General features: G+C 45.0%; 2 protein-coding genes across 2 annotated transcripts in view; both read right to left on the bottom strand.

The window, feature by feature from the left end:
• Positions 1–575: 575 nt before the first annotated feature.
• Positions 576–14,840, bottom strand: LOC125760276 (uncharacterized). The gene is made up of 4 exons (XM_049420142.1): positions 14,692–14,840; positions 4,776–4,936; positions 972–1,315; positions 576–603 (listed from the first exon to the last, which is right to left on the bottom strand). Exons 2-4 carry the CDS (start codon positions 4,809–4,811, stop codon positions 576–578), a joined length of 408 nt encoding a protein of 135 aa, XP_049276099.1. The 5' UTR covers positions 4,812–4,936; positions 14,692–14,840.
• Positions 10,603–20,598, bottom strand: part of LOC119372201 (uncharacterized) — a 35,555-nt gene continuing 25,559 nt past the window's right edge. The window contains exons 3-5 of the mRNA XM_049420141.1: positions 20,443–20,569; positions 19,998–20,162; positions 10,603–10,887 (exon numbers count right to left, since the gene is read on the bottom strand). Of these exons, the coding sequence (XP_049276098.1) occupies positions 10,603–10,887; positions 19,998–20,162; positions 20,443–20,569 (577 nt within the window). The remainder of the gene's footprint in view (positions 10,888–19,997; positions 20,163–20,442; positions 20,570–20,598) is intronic.

Below are 20,598 nucleotides of genomic sequence, written 5' to 3'. Positions count from 1 at the left end.
ATCTTATTACAATGCGCATGCAGCCGAGCAAGCCCATTTCCTTCCGTACACCATGTTAGGTATACGCACGAGCAGTTAAAATCGCGCTAACATAACAAAACAAACCGCCCTTTGAAAATGTGCAGGACGTACGCGCACATGCAAACACGACGGGGCTAGCAGACGACGCAGGGAGCAATCCACACTAGGCGCGCTTCAGCCAGTAGCCGCCAGGCGGCTACTCCGCTCGATCACGCGGCCAAGTAGGAAACGCTTACAGGAAAGAACGCAGCAAGCCACAAACATGGTGGCATCATATCTTTAAGGTGATTACTCAGGGCCTAAGTGCACTTTTGTTTCTATGTATTGGCTAGCAACAGGGAAAAGAAGTCAACAGTGAATGAAGCCAAGGTGAGACAGGAAAACGTCAGCGTTGACTATGCTGTACACATTGGCAGTCAACTGCATATCAACTGCAAATATTCTGCAGTTATTTTACGGGTCTGCTCCCATATCCGGACGGAGGCTTGAAGATATCAATATTATTGAACACGGTGTCGATGGAGCCAACGTTGCGACAACTGGTCTTGTCTTCTTCAAGGCCGCAGCTTCTGCAGCTGCTGCCTTGTAGATGCCAAGACCACTTGTCTAAACGTTCATTAAGCAACACCCCACGTACAAATTTTTTTCAACTCCCACATGTGGTAATCCGGATTCCATATTGCAAAGGTATTGCATTATGCCACCATCCAAACTGGTGAATTGAGCTTGTGTGCTGACATCATTGTCGTTCGCCTGAAACAGGGGGTAGCAAACCTCAGGTTCGAATGCTTTGGTAACCTATTACTGCTTTTCCTCAAGAGCCTAAACGTTAAACTTATCTGTTCAGTACACACCCTTGAAACTAAAACGTGACTTCGCGCAAGGACCCCTCGCTTCACATGTTGTGATACAAAAAGGACAACTTAAATAGAAATAGAAATGGTACTTGCCTCAGGTACTTGGTCCTGGCGACTGTGTCGATCAGCTTGGTAACCACGGGTTGCGCGCTCTTGACACACTCGAGCCACGCAACGGATATGTTGCGAGTGGAGGCAAGGGCGTCCAGAAACTCCATCGCGTCTGCAGCTCCGTGGTCGTCAAAGTTCCGTGTTGTGGAACTCACTTGAGAAGACATCACGCCCTTAGCGAAATCCGATCCACGAGGATTGATCCAGTTGAATCTCAGGCGAGAGAAGACGTCGATCTTCTGGACCAGGTCGAACAGGTTGGAGACCTCATCCTCTGATTGTGTGCTTGTTATATCAAAGGCTAGTGTCTGCAATGTCTTGTTTACCTGCAGGCCCATACACACTTGTACTCGGTATCATCCACTGAACAATATTACTACCGAATGCTCATAAAACACAGACAGAAGTACATTGGCTACCTGAAATAAACTGTTTTGGCTTGAATAAGAACCTTTGTTTTGAGGGCTACCTCCAATTTAGCAATGGATGGCTGTACTTCCCAGTGAACTTAAACTGCGTTCTTCCAAGCACTTCCCCGGAACAGCGCTTGTGCTCCTTTACCAGTAGGTTCCTGGCTGCCATAAAAACCGACGACGGATGCTTCACTGTTTTTAGCAATCCTTTGTTATGGTACGCCGAGGGACATTCGTATATTCGCCGATCTTTATGGAACCGCGATTCGAGATTATTCATACACCTTCGAGTACCATGTATGACTGCACTGCTCATATGTAAAAAAAATGGGACACTTTGCACATTCCAGAGCGTGTTCGGCGAAAGCCTGTGGTCATTCGACTCCGCCAATGAATACCGCCGACGCGTTGCGCAACGCGCATTGGAAGGAGCAACGCACAATTGTTGCTATGCGCCGCTTTGCCATCACGTGATTGCTGAGAGTGTGAGTGCGAGAGGCCACAGCTGGCACCGTGCCAGGGCACGATCGGCCCGATGAGACATTAAAGGTTTTTGCCTTAATACCACTTTGATCGCCTTGACAAAGGTAATCTAACCCGCAGACCACGCATTCATGGTGAATGCTTTGCCATTAAGCTACAATATATATATATATATATATATATATATATAAGGGTCATTCCACGCCAACTGTCCCAATCCCAAGCCAGAAGCCTTCCACCAAACTATTTTTGGCAAAAAACTTTGTCAGTGCCACAAAACCTATGTGAAGTTTTTCGGAAAGCTCGAAGCTATGGCTCGGAAAATGCGTTTTCAAAAAATCTCTTCTTCATATAATCAACTAGGACAAAATTTTCCCTACATAACGATCGTAGGCTTCTCACTTAAAATAAGTTTCACGAAGGTTTACGCTTTCGTGGGTATTTCATGCGGCCTTAAATATTGACAATATGACCCATAATGGGGATTTTTTCATAGAAAGGCGACATTCAGTGAAATGTAATATTTCGATTTAACTGATTGCCAGGAAGTTTTACTGTAGCCCAAAAATCGTTTGAGACGTATATGGCGTGAAATGGTGTGTAGAGCTGGCGACAAAGTTGCAAGAAAGTTCATTTTCGCGCATGTTTAGTCGTAAATTTAACATTGGGGTGCACCCAGTAAAATTATGCTAAATAGCGCATTTACTTGCAACATTAGTTGTCCACTGGCTGAGAAAGGTTCATTAAAATTCTTTTTGTTTTAAGGAAGAAAAAAATTTTTGAAGTTGTGTTCTGCCGATGTCTATTTTTGCTCGTGTTTTCTCTTCGCAGAAACGCGTCCAGCGGTTAGTACAACCTACATGGGCGCGAGGTTCGCCACGGAAGAGCTAGACAACATAATAATCTCTGCCTGTGTTCATTTGAATGCTTTACTAGTGAGTATTGGTCTGAGTAAAAGAGAAATACGAACTCCGCTAGAGAGAATTTAACCACATGCAGCTGTCCATTGAGGGCCGGCATAGTGTGCTTACTATGTAACTAGTAAGCACACTTACTAGTAAGCACCCCCCCCCACCTGTTGGTTCCACCGGCCAACTCGCCCAAAACGCGTATTACCATCACGGGTGCGCAGGAACGCAAGCAGAGTTGCAAGCGCTGCTCCCGTGCATGTCATACCCACCTCCAAGCGCTATGTGTTAGGACGGTGCCGGTGAATAGTCAACTGAGAACTACTTAGCTGTTAAAAAACTAAGAGTGGAGTTATCTTGTCGAGGAAGGTGATAAAAAAGATCAGTTTTTCTGAAAGGCTATTCGAACATTTTGGTATCGGCACCATCCACTGAACAGAGGCAGCTGCGTTGCTCGCAGTGGCCCGTCCCAAGTTTGCTGACATTGGCCGCTAGGGCCACGCAGAAAAAAGACGCGCGCACGCGTCCCCCTTTCGCCCAGCCACAGTCCGCCGCTCATGCAGGCGGAAAGACGCGCGCATCGCATTCCGTTTTGTCCGCGCCCGTCTCAACATTGCACGGTGCTTATGACGACACCGCAGTGAACCGAGGTGGTTTCATGTTACATGGCCTTTAAGCAGCAGAATAGAAGAGGCGACAGTGCGAAACATGTACGCATTATCCGCGTCAAGATAGCATCTGCTTACTTACATAAACGTAGCATAAATGAATGCACGTGCGCATATGTTTAAACGATAAGTACATATTCACAAGCTCTATGATATGATGACACAGAAACAAATGCAAAACTCGATTGTAACACCAAGCCACAAGGATATACATACGGATTTCACAGAAAGAAAGCTTCGTAGTTGCATCAAAATTCGCCCAGTTCCTGGGTTCGAACCCAGGACTTAAACCTTTCCGGGGCGGTCGCTACCAACTGAGGTAGCCAGGAAGCTAGCAATTGGTAGCGCGAGAGCGAATTAATAGGACAATTCGAAGCGCATGGACGCAGAATACTGGAAAACGGTTCTGCGGAAGTCCCGCAGGTGGCGGACGGCTTGAGAAAGGCAAGCTAAGGCGGTGTTCGAGGGTGTCATACCCTAACGAGGACGAAATTTTCAGCAACTAAGAAGCTTTCTTTCTAAAAAATTCGTACTGGATTCCCATGCGGCTTCGTGCTACAGTCAGAGTCGGATAGTTGTCAATTTCCTTTTCTCTTCCAAGCAATTTTGATCGAGAACTTACGGTTTCACCGAAAATTCCGAAAATGTGTTTTAAAAAGTAAAAATGTTACGAATCGTTGTTTCTGGTTCACGTTAAGAGCTATGTTAGACACATATGATATCTGAGCATAAGTTCACGTATAGAAGGGCTAATTAACTGTGAGGATAATAACGAGAATTAATACAATGTGTTCATTGAAAGAGCGGATGCTTTTCTTGTGAGCAGCTTAGTCTGCCTTCATGCGCGCTTTGTAAGGGGGGGGGGGCGCAAGCATCGAGGCCCATTAGGTCAGCTGGAATTGTTGCGTCACCTGGCGGAGAGGACCAAAACCACGCGCTTCTTTCTACGTGGACTCAGAGATCCGCTTCGGCAGCGTGGCGAAACCAAAGCTAACTCCAGGAATACACGAGGGCACACAAACGCCAACGTCCGAACTCCGCTACCAGCACCAAAGTCAAGAATTAGGGTCGCTTCCAATTTTTAAATTGGCCTAAACGTATCGATTAGTGCGCTATATTGATCATGATGTGGCAATGATTTTACAAATCGGCCATTAAATAAGCCTGCTTTTGAATTCCAGGCAGTCTTATTTGATTGACATTCAGTTCAGTGACTCTCCCCACTATTACCCTTCATAATCATCGGTGGGCACTTCGTTGGGGCATTGCTTACTCTGTCCGGACTAGCGCACCATAAGGATGATAGTAACATACCTCCAGAGCCTCTACCATGTCGTGCACTGCGTTCATGGGGAAATCGTTGTCTTCCACGTTGAGCTTACGTAGCCGGTAGTCAGTGAGCAGTTTGCTTGCAGCGGCCGTAGCAAACGCCTCTCCGAGAAAGCATTTGGTCACTGTAAGGTCAACCAAACCACCTATGCCGAGAAGGCGAGAGGGAAAGTGGAAACCATTATTTGAGCATGTTATAATGCTCAACTACCGGGGCTTTTCGTCCCAAAACCACGATATCAATGAGAGACGCCGTAGAGGAGGAGTACGGAAATTTCCGCCTCCTGGGGTTCTTTAACGTGCACCTAAGTCTAAGCGCCCTGGCCTCCAGCATTTCGCCGCCATCTAAATGCGACTGCTACGGCGACTTCGGCATTTGATCCCGCAACCCTCGGGTCCGCAGTCAGCTCCACAAACACTGGAAGACCATGGCGGGTCAACTCTTTAAGCATGTTCGCTTGTATATTTAAGCGATCCTTGTCTGAGGCGAAGATAACTGGATGTGTGGCCCACGTGCACAATTGAAGCCGTCACACCCTCGACCACAGCTTTAAAGAAGTTAAAACGATCCGAAGATAGAGGTTCTTCTCGCAACAGAAATCCGCAGACACAGACATGCTCGCACACCCAAGTCAGACAGCAGACTTGGGCGATGTTGCAGTGTTATAGCCATATATATATATATATATATATATATATATATATATATATATATATTGATGTTCTGCAGTTCAAGCAACCTTCATACGCTACATGAATCTATCTCAACTGTCTGGAATAAGACCATTTATAACGCGCTCGAGCCCCTGCTCTGGACACACTCTGCTTCCGTTTGTTGGTTCTGTTCACTTTTATAAGCAAACATTGCTATTCTATTTAAAGAAGCCAAAAGTTTACTTCTTATTAGGAGCACTTTCTTAATAGCTATACAACTGTCACAGCAGTGGAGGCTCAAATTACGAGGAATGATAATGTGGAAGCAATACTTTTCTTTGGAACACAAATCATGCCCTGAAGAAAGTGATTGTTTCACGTGAAAGTTGCAGCACTGAGTTACATATACTACAATATAGAGTAACGCTTCTAGTATTATGCGTATTACGAAATGCGGCACATGTTCGTTTAATGAGCAAACGTGCAAGGCGACGCATGTCGGCCTTGTTGCCACTGTCTTTCTACATCCCTGACTTCAAACATTCGTATTACGACAAAAATGGTGCACCATACTGTAAGGATGGCTGTTCCTCATATTCGAGCACATTACTTAATTATAGTCTCCACAAACGGAAAAGCGAAACGTGAAACGCTAAGTGATGCTCGTAATGCTATGATGGTGAGGTCCCGAATTCGCCTAGACTTGAGGAAGGAACTGAATAAACGGGCACGCAGGAGGTCAATCAGTTAGTTAGCGCTGAGAGAGAAGTTCAGGGATTCAATACTCGGCTCTAGCCGAGGCAGACGACCTCAGCGTTGACGCAATGAACGATAATCTGACAAGTATCATGAGGAAGTGTGCAATACAAGTCGAATGTACAGTCGGTAGACAGCACACCGGCAAGCTCCCCAGCATTCGGAAAAATCTCATTAAGGTGCTTCAAAGTCCCAAAGCCTCGAACAAATAGAAGCTCTGTCAGTACTAATCAAAATGCGTAAGGTAGGGACATAAGGTGTAGTACGTAGATAATTGAATATGCTCTAAAGAATAGACGAAGCCTCAAAACGGTGAAAAGAAAACTACGTACATGCGAAAGGAGACAAGGAAGGCGATGTCACTCCCAATATTGATAATACAGTTAAGGTAGCTGAGGAGTTCTACAGAGGTCTGTACAGGCACAACCAGGACGATAATTTAAGAAGTTGTAGCCCAGAGGAATCAGACGTCCAACCAATAACGACTAGGGAAGTAAAGGAAGCCTTGGAGGGAATGCAAAAAGCCAATGCCGCTGGGGAGAATCGGGCAACAGCAGATCTGTTGAAAGACGGTGGATAGATTGTGCTAGAAAAACTGGTCACCCTGTATACGAAGTATCTTTTGACTAAGAGCTCATAAGAATCTTGAAACAATGCTAACATTCCATTATTCCATAATAATAAAGGGGGCGTCGAGGACTTGGAAAATTACAGGCTAATTAGCTTACTGTCCATAGCCTGCAAGCTAACTACAAAAGCATTAGCTCATAGAATTAGATATTGACGTGGACAGCGCGTGTAATACACAAGGACGAAGAAACGACGACGTTTCTTCGTCCTTGTGTATTACACGCGCTGTCCACGTCAATATGGAATACCAACTAGCCCGGTCACACACCTTGCTTCATAGAATTAGGGCCATCTATTTCAAACAAAAGACCAAGCACGATTTCGTACAGGCCACTCGGCAACAGATCATATTCACACTTCCAATTTGGTGACAGAGATATACTCGGAATATTAACAACTATATATTGCCTTCATACATTACTGAAAAGCATTTGATCCGGTCGAAATCTCGGCAGTCATGCAGGCACTATGGAATCAGTGGATGGACGAACCATATATGAACATAATGGAAGCAATCTACAGCGGCTTCAGAGCTACCGTAGTCCTCCATAAAGAAAACGATCAAATTCAAATAAAGGAGGGTATAAGGCAGGCAGATACGGTCGCTCTAATGCTATTCACAGCGTGCTTAAAGGAGGTTTTCAGAGCCTGGATTTGGAACAATTATGGGCAAGAGTTAATGGAGAGTACCTTAGTAACCTGCGATTTGCTTATGACAGTACCTTGTTGAGTAATTCGGGGGACGAACTGCGAGTCATGATTACTGAATTGGACATTAATGTTTGGACATTAACAAGTGGATGATTACTGAATTTGACATCAGAAAAAGAAGGATTTCGTACAGGCCACTCGGCAACAGTACCGTATTCAACAGACCGTATTCGCCGCTGCAAGGCCTTTGCCTTGCAGCGGCGTATTCAGGCTGATGATGATGGACGACTGCTCGTACTTTGGTTTCCAGCGTCTGCAGTTTGCGTCATATCGGCGTAATTTTGATTCGAATACTTAGTTCAGGGCAAACATTACGTTTTAAGGCCAGAATTGCAGCGACATGACGCCGTTAATTATAACCAGCACTTGCTCACCGCAGCGGTTATACTAAAAAAAATGATATCACATTTCAATTCGCGAGTACTGTACAAGTACACACATGGAGTCGTCGAGAGATCTCATATCTTCATCTTAGCTTGGAGACGCCTTTGCTGGCCCCATGCGACCAAGAACTTCAACATTCGACTCGAGGGCTAGCAAGGAAAATGCTGGCGCTGCTACTGTTTTGAGTACTAGGTTAGATCACGTGATACCCCTTCCCTTTGGTAGCACTCGCATGTCTTGCAGTACACCATTGTATGACGTTGTTTAGGCGGCACATTTTTTCACCTCTTTGGGAAGCACCATCGCTTAACATTGTTTGAAGGGCATATTTCTCCTACGTCGAGGCGAAATCATTCCACGGGTAGACGGAGGCCGAGTTCACGGCGTTGCCGTGGTCTCATATGTGAACACACACTTGTCGGATCGTGCAGTGTCGATTTCATGTGACCGTTAACACTTTCATGACCGCGCCTATTCCCATCGTTATTATGCTAACGACGCTTTCATGTTCAGATTCTGGCGCTCCATGAGCGCTTCTGGACAGCTAATGCCATCGAAAGTGTAAAAGATCATGTTTTTTATCAGTTTCGCTTGTGAATTCCTTTTTCCCGCCCCAGGGAGATTTTTAAAACTCGTTCGCAGTAGGGTACGTCAGCGCTCGTAGTTTCATACAAGGTCCACGTCGCTCGCGGGTGCTCCAGGGAAGCGGCGAATTTCGACGGATTCTGATGAATATGACAGAGAATCCCTGTAGCAGCGCAGACATGGAAAACGACTTCAATTAGTCAGACTTCAGTACTGACGGTGAAAGTGCGTCAAGCCGCCCCGGAACATCAGCAGCTATCCACCGGTAAGTTTCGTCGTCTCCAAAGGCCGTTTTATCGCGGCTGCGTGTCGATGTAAACGTATCCAATGCGTACTAAAGGTCACAGCTGTTATCTGAAAGGTGTCAACTTAGTCCGGGCGGGTGTATTTACCGCTGGCTGCTGAAGGAGCAAAGTTCTCTCCACTAAGATAGCGAGGAGTGAACCTTGACCTAGTACTCCGGAGTGCCGTGCGGCGACTTCTTCGTGTTTTCACCGCAGAAGTCGTCAGAGAGATATGTAACCACACAAATATGCGTGTATGCATATTTTTGAAAAGCGACGTCGCAGTGAGTTGAGTCTTCTCCAAATCGTGCTGCCAGCTACATTCATTCACCCTAATCATATGGCGCAACAATATGAGCCCTAAACGAAAAATTACACGCTCTCTCGCAAGCTTTCTTTCTGCATTTCACTTAATCGTATCGAGTGAATTACCTTCCCGGCAAGAATATCGCAACCCACTGACCACACGCTCCAACTTTTAAAGCCACGCTCACACACAACTACCCTCTCGAATTCATTTTTCGCTCGAACAGCATCACATTAGAATGTCCGCCTTCCCCAACAGGTTGTGTTTATCAAATAGTCAATATTTGCCCATTACTGGTTTATCTTCAGTGTTGAAAAACTAATCAGCCTTTATCCTACAAATTCATCATTTAACGCGGGTATTAGTGCAGTGTGTCTGCCCTTTTAAAAATGTACCACTGGTAACTCCATTGAATTGCATGTATGCGCACTTGTATGTGGTTGTGGCGCTCAGTGATGAAGCACGTCGATGAGATAGGGGCATCAGTGAACCGTGTTTGTTTTCTTTCTATTTGACTGTTAAGGTATATATATATATGTGCCCACACGTCAAAATATTATCAATTGTAAGTCAGCGCTGTTGTCGCACCTTCTTCGTCTTGTCCTGTCTCAATTTTGCGCTGTTTTTTGCCACGTTTAATCTAAATAACAGCCCCCATAAAGAGGCCATTAAAGGGGTCATGAAACACCTTTTTAAGTGGTCTTCGAATGAGCACAGCATCGGAGTCTGTGGCCTCAAGTATCGATTGCCCCCAAACTTTCTCGAATCATGCAAGGACGTGCGGAGTTACAGGAGCTTGTCGCGCGCTTTTAGGGCTTTCTCTCTTCTCATGATCCGACGAGCGCGCCGGAAGTTACACAGGGAGGGATTGCACGGGGGGAAATAAGTTACGTCAGCGCGCGTCATGTGCTTGAGCGCGCATGATGAAACGCGATCGCTCCTTCCCGTTGCGATTCCTGTGCGCGAGTGTGGCTCACTGCGTAACGTTAACATACTGTGGAGCGCCGAGCGTCCACGTAGTGGCACCCTAGGTCGAGAAGCGCATCTTATCCAAACGGCGTTTTTTATTTCTATCAGTTATTGACCAATAGCATGGTATCTGCTGTTCGACGTCAAACAGCAGACGCCGCCAGCTCCGAAGAAAGCGAGCACAGGCCACTGTACGAAAAGAGGACGCCTAGGAAAACGGCAACTTCGCGCTTCGCTTCTAAACTCTTTGGCACACACGACTGCAAGATTTGGCTGAGCTGTTCATACCAGTGTGTGCTATCCTTAGGATGTTATCCAAGCCCGTACGATGCTATCCAACCCCGAGGATTGGCTCATGACCCCTCTAAAGAAAGAAATTGACCTCACCTGCCATGAGGTGTGGTTGCTCATACACCGACTTGCGGATTGCATTAGATTTTTTAAGCCGTGGTTTGAACATTTAGCAACACCATGCATAGCGCCTCTCGAAGAATTCTTCACATTGAAATGGGAGCAAAATATTCGAAGCATGCTACTTGCCTCCGATGAGGTCGGCGTAAGCTGCCTGCACACGCGGGCCGTCGCCCATGCATCCTCGAAATTCAAGTTTCTTCAGGGAGTTCACTCGTGGTCCCACGTCTGTCGTGTCCCCAGCGTCCAGCGTGGGAGGCCGTGAAGAGAGCGTCAGTGCAGCGGCCATAGCTGCGATATCTTCGGCGCGTATCAAGCATTCTTGCACGGACAATGATGTCAGCGTTGGGCTCTGGACCACAGCCTCCAGTAGTGCCGAGGGACTACAGTACAGGGTGCCCTTGACCTGCACCAGGAAGGAAATGTGCTCGCTGTGAGCAGCTCACGGCAATGGAAAATCCCATGAAACTACCGCGAAAACAAAAAGGAATGCGCGCTAGGTTGTATCAACTTGCGCTCTAGTGTAAAATCTGTGTGATTTGACAGACTGTGAATCACTTGTGTCGCATACCCGAATGCCATGGGCCTCGGCATTCGGGTATGTGCCGCACGAGGCTGGTGAAAAGGATTTCACGTTATGCGTCGCAAGTATGTAACGTTATATCTTAAAGCAAATAGGCGCACTATGGGAACAAGGACAAAAGGGAGGAACCGACGACACAAAGCGCACACTCGCAACTGAAGGTTTATTGAAAGAGTACACATAAATACGTTACAAAAAAAGGGGCACGTGGTGCAATTTTCCTCGCCGAAACAAAACAAAACGAGATAAGCATCCCCTTAACAGATCATGAAAGCGCATGCGTCTATACACAAAGGAAGTTCGAAGAAAACCGGACTAAAGAAAATTCAAACTGCGTGGGGAGGAGGGGGGGGGGGCGGAGGAGAGGGGAGAGGGGAGGGCAGACAAGTTTAATGCAGTGTGTTGATCAAATATGAATATTCTATCTCTGTTATGGCGATAGAAGGGTGGCTGACGCATCTATCCCCGCATCTCTTTATGTGAAAAGCTTCAATTAGTTCGCGCGTGGTTTTATCTCGATGCCTAGATAGAACCATCGCGTCAACGAGAAAAGGTGAGCAACGAGAAAAGGTGAACAAAAGGCGAGGTAAACACACCTCGCCTTTTGTTCAATGCGCAACCTGTGTCGTGTACCTCATACCACTGTCATGTGGCCGTGTATACGTTGGCCAAACTGGCCGTTGCTTAAATATTCGCCTCCAGGAGCACAACAGAGCCGTGGCGTCAAGAGAGGGTGCCCACTTGTCCCAGCACTGAACCACGTGCGGATGCTCACCTTTTCTCGTTGACGCGATGGCTCTATCTAGGCATCGAGATAAAACCACGCGCGAACTAATTGAAGCTTTTCACATAAAGAGATGCGGGGATAGATGCGTCAGCCACCCTTCTATCGCCATAACAGAGATAGAATATACATATTTGATCAACACACTGCATTAAACTTGTCTGCCCTCCCCTCTCCCCTCTCCTCCGCCCCCCCCCCCTCCTCCCCACGCAGTTTGAATTTTCTTTAGTCCGGTTTTCTTCGAACTTCCTTTGTGTATAGACGCATGCGCTTTCATGATCTGTTAAGGGGATACTCATCTCGTTTTGTTTTGTTTCGGCGAGGAAAATTGCACCACGTGCCCCTTTTTTTGTAACGTATTTATGTGTACTCTTTCAATAAACCTTCAGTTGCGAGTGTGCGCTTTGTGTCGTCGGTTCCTCCCTTTTGTCCTTGTTCCCATAGTGCGCCTGTTTGCTTTAAGATATGAACCGTTACCAACTAGCCCAAATGGCTGTTTTGCTACAATATGTAACGTTATTCGTGTGATAACCTGCGAATCGTGTTCGACATGCACTGGCGTCCTTTTATGTCGATTTTGGTATATATCAAGTTAGGGAGGCGACCACGAGAGCGCAGACAGACAGATAGACAGACAGACAGACAGACAGACAGACAGACAGACAGACAGACAGACAGACAGACAGACAGACAGACAGACAGACAGACAGACAGACAGACAGACAGACAGACAGACAGACAGACAGACAGACAGACAGACAGACAGACAGACAGACAGACAGACAGACAGACAGACAGACAGACAGACAGACAGACAGACAGACAGACAGACAGACAGACAGACAGACAGACAGACAGACAGACAGACAGACAGACAGACAGACAGACAGACAGATAGATAGATAGATAGATAGATAGATAGATAGATAGATAGATAGATAGATAGATAGATAGATAGATAGATAGATAGATAGATAGATAGATAGATAGATAGATAGATAGATAGATAGATAGATAGATAGATAGATAGATAGATAGATAGATAGATAGATAGATAGATAGATAGATAGATAGATAGATAGATAGATAGATAGATAGATAGATAGATAGATAGATAGATAGATAGATAGATAGATAGATAGATAGATAGATAGATAGATAGATAGATAGATAGATAGATAGATAGATAGAAACGCTCGAGGTTCCTAGGGTTCGCTAAAAATGCTTCGCTCTTAAAAAACGCTCAAAATGCCTTTGGTACGCCAAGAAATGCTTCGCATTTAAAGGGACTCTAAAGTGAAATAATGAATCGGTTAAGATTACTACATTGCACTTTGAGAACTCTAATGTCGTTACTTGTCCCATTACAGGCTTATTATTAGAGGAGAAAATTAGGGTCAAAGATTCATTCATTAGTTTCGCGCCGAAATCTCCGCATGTGATGTAATTCGTTTCCATGTTCATTTTTCGTATTGTGGCGGCATTGTCGCAACAAAATTTCCTTAAACTTGGTATGCTAGGTCTGTGGGCCTCTCAGAGGACAATTTGCTTCTTTTTTATTGATTAGGTACTATGTGAGACCTAGTAGATGCCATCAAACCCATGACGTCACGTCGTTTGGTGCTGGAATTTGAAGCTGGCACCGCCACCGGCATTTTATTTTTGTGCTTTTTCTGTCTTAGCAAGCGTGATCTCGCGGCAAGCGCTGTGAGCTTGTAATTTTTAAACAGTGATTTACTAGCGTAAGAAAAATCGTTTTTCCCTTTAGAGTCCCTATAGAAGACACCGAAGACGTTTGGCTAGCGACAGGCAAGAAAGCTATACTTGGTAAGAGGGAGGCAACGGCCAAAGCAATCTAATCGTGGCGGCCATTGAAACAGCTTTGTCGTGTGTCTCTTTGAGAACACTTATTCGGTTCAATTGTGTTGTTGAAAGAAGAATGATCTCGGCCTTGCGATCGCCAACTCTCTTTACTTCACTATCAGCGCACCCTAATCACTAAAAGCATACTGAATGGCCCGCATCAAATCCACAAATACTGAGCTTGCCCTTAGTGCATTCAAAAATCATTGATATTTTGCCACTTTTTTATATAGCACTCGCATTATTTACTCGGGTAAACTGAAGAGAAGCTTTGCAGAGAGGAGGAAATGCAGAGGAAGGACTATCTAAAGCATTTCTCTCGCGAGGCACCCCACGCGGTTTCCAGGTGTTGAAACATAACCGCGGAACAAAATCTGTATATTTCCGCATCAGCGTCTAGACTAGCCATTCTGGAGACCGGAATCGATGTGTTTCTCGAACCCTGGTGCCAAATCTCCTTCAGAAATGACCCATACATGAGATATGGCAAAGTCATTGTTTCAAGTGGCATTGTTCGTGACATTTTGTTCAAACTGCCTTCCCTCCCCCTCCTCCTTCCCTCGCCCTTCCTCCCCCCTCCCCCGGTCAAAGCTTCACTCTCCCGGCTCTTGCGGGAATAAATTTGGCGAATTGCGGCCTGCTAGTTGAGGTTAGTTCGACCAAACCAGCGATCTTGAACGTTGCCGGGCGCTCTCGGCAATTGGCAGATACGTCAAAATGTCGCGCTGCATAGTGCGGAACTTTGACAGCGGGTACGAGTCTTTATGCTAATACGTGGGCTGAGAGGCAACGCTTGAGGCGAAGAGTGCTGAGTATCTGTGTGCAGGGTCATTGGCACCTGTACGTGAAATCAGACTTTTGACAGGGTACATTTCGCTGCTGGCTACGGTGCGTTAGCTTAAACGTATGGACAGGAACGGCGCAGCGAGTGTCCAAGCAATACGTCGATAATCGCAACACAATCGCGCCATCAGTCTTACCTGAAGACTCTGAAGGGTCACGTGCCTTTGAACGAGGTAGGCGAGAGACCGGCTCCGCCGCGCAGTCAGGAAGGTGGCTCCTACGGACAAGTGCTTCAGGCTCCGGTTATAGACCACGAAGCGCAAGAACTTGTCTGCACTTCTCTCAGATGCCTGCATGTGCGTCCGATTTCCAAGAGTTCCAGCACAGATGTAACTCAGAGTCTTGCATATGCCGATTTATGTTTTTATAAAATGTACAGCAAAGAACTCTGATGAGAGCACTGAGGGACGTGGCAAAAGGCGGAAACCTGGCAATTCAATTTTCATCGTGCGGCTACGTGCCGGCGTTTAAAAAATGCCAAATTCTAAGGCGACACAAGAACCAGAGAACACGTGCGACAGTTGAGGCGTTCACGATTCATAATACAGACGCATCCTGTGCAAGCATGCCATGTAACAGCTTAACTGACAAGGAACTTTGCTTTCTCAGCGCCATGAGTTTGTAATCGCCTGTCACATGTGCGCGCTCTGATGTGTCCTAATACTAATCTATCATCAGGCATTCCAATGGAGAACGTTTTATGCTTTTGCACATCTCGTTTCGCGCATATCTGATTTTATATAATATCTTGCGATTAGTCCGCGCCTATGTCCGTGTCTTTTTGTCCTGTCTCTTAGGAACGTCGCGGGAGCCAACGTTTCAACAAACGGCAAACTTATCACGACCCAAAAACAAAAAGCATGGACGCTCTTCTGAATGAAAACGGGGGAGTTCAGCGAGCATGGCAATGATTCGCATTGTGCATATTTACATCAATGACACACATGTTTATCAATTAGCTTTGCCAGTGTCGAAAATGGTAACCTTCAGCCCAGCGTTACGTCCTGAATGCCGTAATTTGTTGCCTCTGTGCACTGCTGCGAATTGCATTGCCATAAATATCTGCAATCGCGAAAACATATTCGCGAAGTTTGTTCGGTACTTGCCTCTTTATTCTTTTTTGCGTACGCGATCGCTTTGACTTGCCTTGATTTGCAGTTTTGTACTGCGCGTCCGCGTGATGCCTTTTGTTGTACTGCGTAGAATTCTGGAATATTTCTGGCACTATGCTTCCTGATTCAATTCGACCATTACAGAGGCGCACTGTGAGAGATTTTTCACACAAAATGTACTGGAACAAAAAAAACCAAGCACTCTAACAGAATCCATTCTGAGTTACTGCGAGTCCTAAACAAGTGTTCATTTGGCAACATACACCATTTCATTATTTAATTTATACGCCATTCCAACCAATATGGATGTTCCACACTATGACGATAGATGCCTTTAGCGCCATGGAGTAATGTAGTTCGTGGGGGTGAAGCGTTCAAACGAAACCCCTCATGAATCAATACACTGCAATTATTCTACATAATTCCTCTAGTGCTATTTCTTGGAAAAGGCGTAGCAGTAACTTAGTAGGTTCTTGCAGAGTGACAATGGGAGATGCTCTTTATGGGAAAAACAGATTTTTTAGGTATATATATATATATATATATATAATAGCTTGTATGCTACTCTGTAAAGAGATGGGGAATGGTATTAAAAGATTTCAGAAGAGAGACAAGAAGAATGATACTGCGGCAAATACTCGGTATGTGACACTATAAGTATATATACTGATTTCATGTCGTTTCATGCTTGTTAGAAATAACGCGCATTTGCAGGGCACCCTAGCCTCACAAATGCTACCCGCGACTCCTATGATATGCATACTTAATAAGGTATGGGGCGAAGTGGAAAAAGCGATTTTTTTTTCTTTTTCGATTTTTTGTCATCCTAAACGCGCAATTTATCGTCCGTCATTTTGCTGCACAAAGTTTCTGTGTACGCAGTTTCTTTTAAAAGATACAAGCAAAAAAACGCCAGGCCTGCGCTGAAACCGCAGCACAGTCACAGCGAAAGCTGGAAGAGCGGCGTTTCTAGAGCCCGTTAAGCTCTCTTGGGGCTACGATACAAGTACACTAGAAAGGTACCCACTACGCCATAAATCACAATTTTTGTGAAGTTGGGAAGCTTTAATTGTAACACCTACTAAGCCGATGAAGAATTATGGCTCAGCCCTTTGTAATGGGTTGGAATCTATACGGCCCACCAGTTATGTAATTTGCATTGGGTGACGCCCGGTCGCTATTTCCCCTCTCCCGTCATGCTGTATAACATACGTTGACGTGGGAGAGAGACGGGGGGGTGCGAAGAACTTTACTGAGACCCCGAGGAAATGGATCATGCGCTTATGGGCTTCCTTGGCAACTAATACAAGTGCACTTGCGAGGGACCCACTACGCTATAAATCATTGTAATTTTACTGAGACCCCGAGGAAGTGAATCATGCGCTTATGGGCTTCCTTGGCAACCAATACAAGTGCACTTGCGAGGAACTCACTACGCTATAAATCATTGTAATTTTTGAGAAGTAGGGCAGCAGGCACTGTGCCATTTTTCGTCATTCTACGGAGAGCATTGGTACCTGCTAAACCCATGTAAGGCATTATGCGCACTTTGTTGATGCTGTGCCTGATGACGATGAAGAATTGTGGCAGAGTCCTTTCTAATGGGTTGGAAGCATTCAACAACCTACTCGTTGCGCAATTCGCATTGTGTGACGCCTGGTTACAGAATTCGCGTTGTGCGACGCTTGGTGCTTATTTTACTCTTCTACCACGCTATATTGCATATGATAATGTGGTTCCTTCCCGACATGAAGCCTGTATAGGACCTTTTAGCAAAGCAGTTTCAAGCATCGGCATGGCTCAGAGGTTGAATACTGGGCTCCCATGCAGAGGGCCCAGGTTCGAACCACGTTCCATCCTGGAATTTTTTTCTTATTTCGTTTTTTTTTCTTATTTCGAGCGATACCGGTTACGGACACCGGCGGCGGCGGCGGACAACTACGGCGCCAAAAACGGCCGGTGAAATGATCTCATAACAGCTTTCGCTGTAAAATGTTAGACCACTCATCTACGAAACCGAAACTGAAAGTGCAAGTTGTGTGTGCATCATAAGATTAGCTTGATATGTATTATTTTGTTGGTTATTTAACAATCATATCAAGTGTGAACGCGTAATAATGCTCTAACAGCATTGGCAACATATCATTTTATTCATAAAAGTCAAACATCTCTCAAAGTGGACGCGCAATGTCGCACATGTGTTGTTTACATTAAAGGGCACTTATGTGAGCCTGTTAGCCGTCAAATTTGTTTTGTATGACGCTGTGTATCATTTCAATAATGGCAAGAGAAGCACGTTCGATATTTGAAGCAAGTTAGCATCGAGCCTGGCCTCTACACTGCAAAAGATTGCCTGACAAATGATGGACACCGCATCATGAATGCATTCCGTCACGGCACTGATGCTGCAAGCAGGCTAGAAAAAAATGGCGAATTGCCTGTCGAGCGAATTCACGCAAGAGAAAGGTCCGAGATGGAGCTGGCTACAAATTTCGAGATTTTTGACGCTCCTGATTTCCTTGTATATGTGCTGCACCTGTTTCAAATCTTTTTTGTTGACTTTCTCAAAACATATTTTTGGCATTTTTGCGTACGCGAACGATCATAACTATTTAGCGAATAAGGAGTTTGTATTAAAACATGGCTGACTTCCTTATCACATTAGAGGCTCTGCAATGCACATAAATAAGTACAATCGTGCCACAAGATTTAATAAGGCTGCCTGTTAGAAAAGGTGCCCTTAGGGTTAGTGCATAATTTCTTGGCTATTTAATCACTATGTCTTTATTATTTATCTGATCTCATTTGTTTTAATTCATTACACTGGCCAAAGGTTCCTTCATGTCCCTGCAAAAAATTAATTTGTTTTATTGAGTTGAATTTGAGCTAGGAATGTTGGCGTAAGGCCCAATTTCATGAAATTCCTAATTATGAAAGATTAACCAAAAATTGAACTTGCCTTAAAATGCTCACATGTGCTATCTATCTATCTATCTATCTATCTATCTATCTATCTATCTATCTATCTATCTATCTATCTATCTCAGACAGACAGACAGACAGACAGACAGACAGACAGACAGACAGACAGACAGACAGACAGACAGACAGACAGACAGACAGACAGACAGACAGACAGACAGACAGACAGACAGACAGACAGACAGACAGACAGACAGACAGATAGACAGATAGATAGATAGATAGATAGATAGATAGATAGATAGATAGATAGATAGTAGATAGATAGATAGATAGATAGATAGATAGATAGATAGATAGATAGATAGATAGATAGATAGATAGATAGATAGATAGATAGATAGATAGATAGATAGATAGATAGATAGATAGATAGATAGATAGATAGATAGATAGATAGATAGATAGATAGATAGACAGACAGACAGACAGACAGACAGACAGACAGACAGACAGACAGACAGACAGACAGACAGACAGATAGATAGATAGATAGATAGATAGATAGATAGATAGATAGATAGATAGATAGATAGATAGATAGATAGATAGATAGATAGATAGATAGATAGATAGATAGATAGATAGATAGATAGATAGATAGATACATAGATAGATAGATAGATAGATAGATAGATAGATAGATAGATAGATAGATAGATAGATAGATAGATAGATAGAAAAAAATTTAATGATAACCCCGGAGATCCTAGACTGTCTTCCAGTCATCACACCTTTTGGTGCGCACGATACATATGCGTAACACAAAGTTAATTCAGCTCTACGCCATAATTATGCCAATATTTGCTGAAGCTTCCATTCGTTTCAACTGTACTTAAATCAACGAAGCAGAAGAGGTTCCTCCCATCATTTTAGTATGGAATTGTGCGCGTCAATAGACGAAAGTGAAGACTGAAACATGCACTGCCTTCCCTTGAAGGGGTGAAAGACGAGGTCTGATAAATGAGTTATAATATGTAGTAATTGATGGGATTTAACGTCCCAAAACCACAATATGATTATGAGAGACACTATAGTGGAGGGCTTCGGAAATTTCAACCACCTGGGGTTTTTAACGTGCACCTAAATATAAGTACATTGGCCTCGAGCATTTTCACCGCCATCGAAAATGCGACCGCCGCGGCCGGAATTCAATCCCGCAACCTGCGGGTCAGCAGGATAAATGAGTTTGTCATTCGCTGTAGGCACCTGAACTCTGTGTTTGCGATACAAGTTATCTCACTGCATCATCCTTAAGCCACGCTGCAAAAAAGACTGAAAGCGGTGCCTTTACCGGGCGTTATAAATGACTCTCAGTGCTAACGCTTCATTGGATTTGCGGTACTCACCTTGATATCAACCAAAATGAGAGTGGTGAGAACAGAGGCGTGCTCCACGTAGACACCAAGTGCGCGCGCGAGTTGCTCGGTAATGTAGGCGCTGGAGATATACAGATGCACGAGGTTCGTCAGTGCGGCTGCTGCCCGAGGCCAAGCGTTCTCGGCTGCAGTCAACTGAGGCGGGAATGGAACAATAATAGGTGGAAGCGGACAGAATGAAGACTTGTAATCTTTACGCATATTAAACTGCAGCACATTCACAAGAGGACTGGTCTGGGCTAATTTTCAGGAAATGACACGGTTACTAGCGCTCCTTTCTTGTTTCTGCTCCTCTATTGTGCTCGTTTTACCCCTGTCCCGCGTTTTTAAGGGCAGTGATAGTAATCGTACCATGCTGCCCATTGGGAACATATAAAAAAATAGGCGACATACTGTGACTTCGCTGGTCACTCACCGTATCAAATGAGGGGCTTTTTATTTCCAGTAACTTGACAACAGCTGCGCCGGTCCTTATGGCGTGCCACAGGACGCGGGTCTCCAGCAGGGTCGTAGACATGTCCAAACTGATGGCAGTTACGCACCTGTGCCATCAAAGCCAGTATGAAGACCA

Source organism: Rhipicephalus sanguineus, chromosome 10, assembly GCF_013339695.2.
Source record: "Rhipicephalus sanguineus isolate Rsan-2018 chromosome 10, BIME_Rsan_1.4, whole genome shotgun sequence".
NCBI lineage: Eukaryota > Metazoa > Arthropoda > Arachnida > Ixodida > Ixodidae > Rhipicephalus > Rhipicephalus sanguineus.
The sequence above is the reverse complement of the archived record's forward strand: the minus strand, read 5'-3'. Positions and strand labels throughout refer to the sequence as shown.

Excerpts from the sequence above, each read along its gene's own strand:
- LOC125760276 (XM_049420142.1), bottom strand. The coding sequence starts at position 4,811 with ATGAACGCAGTGCACGACATGGTAGAGGCTCTGGAG. Across the intron at positions 1,316-4,775 it reads ACATGGTAGAGGCTCTGGAG|GTAAACAAGACATTGCAGAC; the intron begins GTATGTTACTAT and ends ATGGGCCTGCAG. Across the intron at positions 604-971 it reads GCCAGGACCAAGTACCTGAG|GCAGCAGCTGCAGAAGCTGC; the intron begins GCAAGTACCATT and ends GGCATCTACAAG.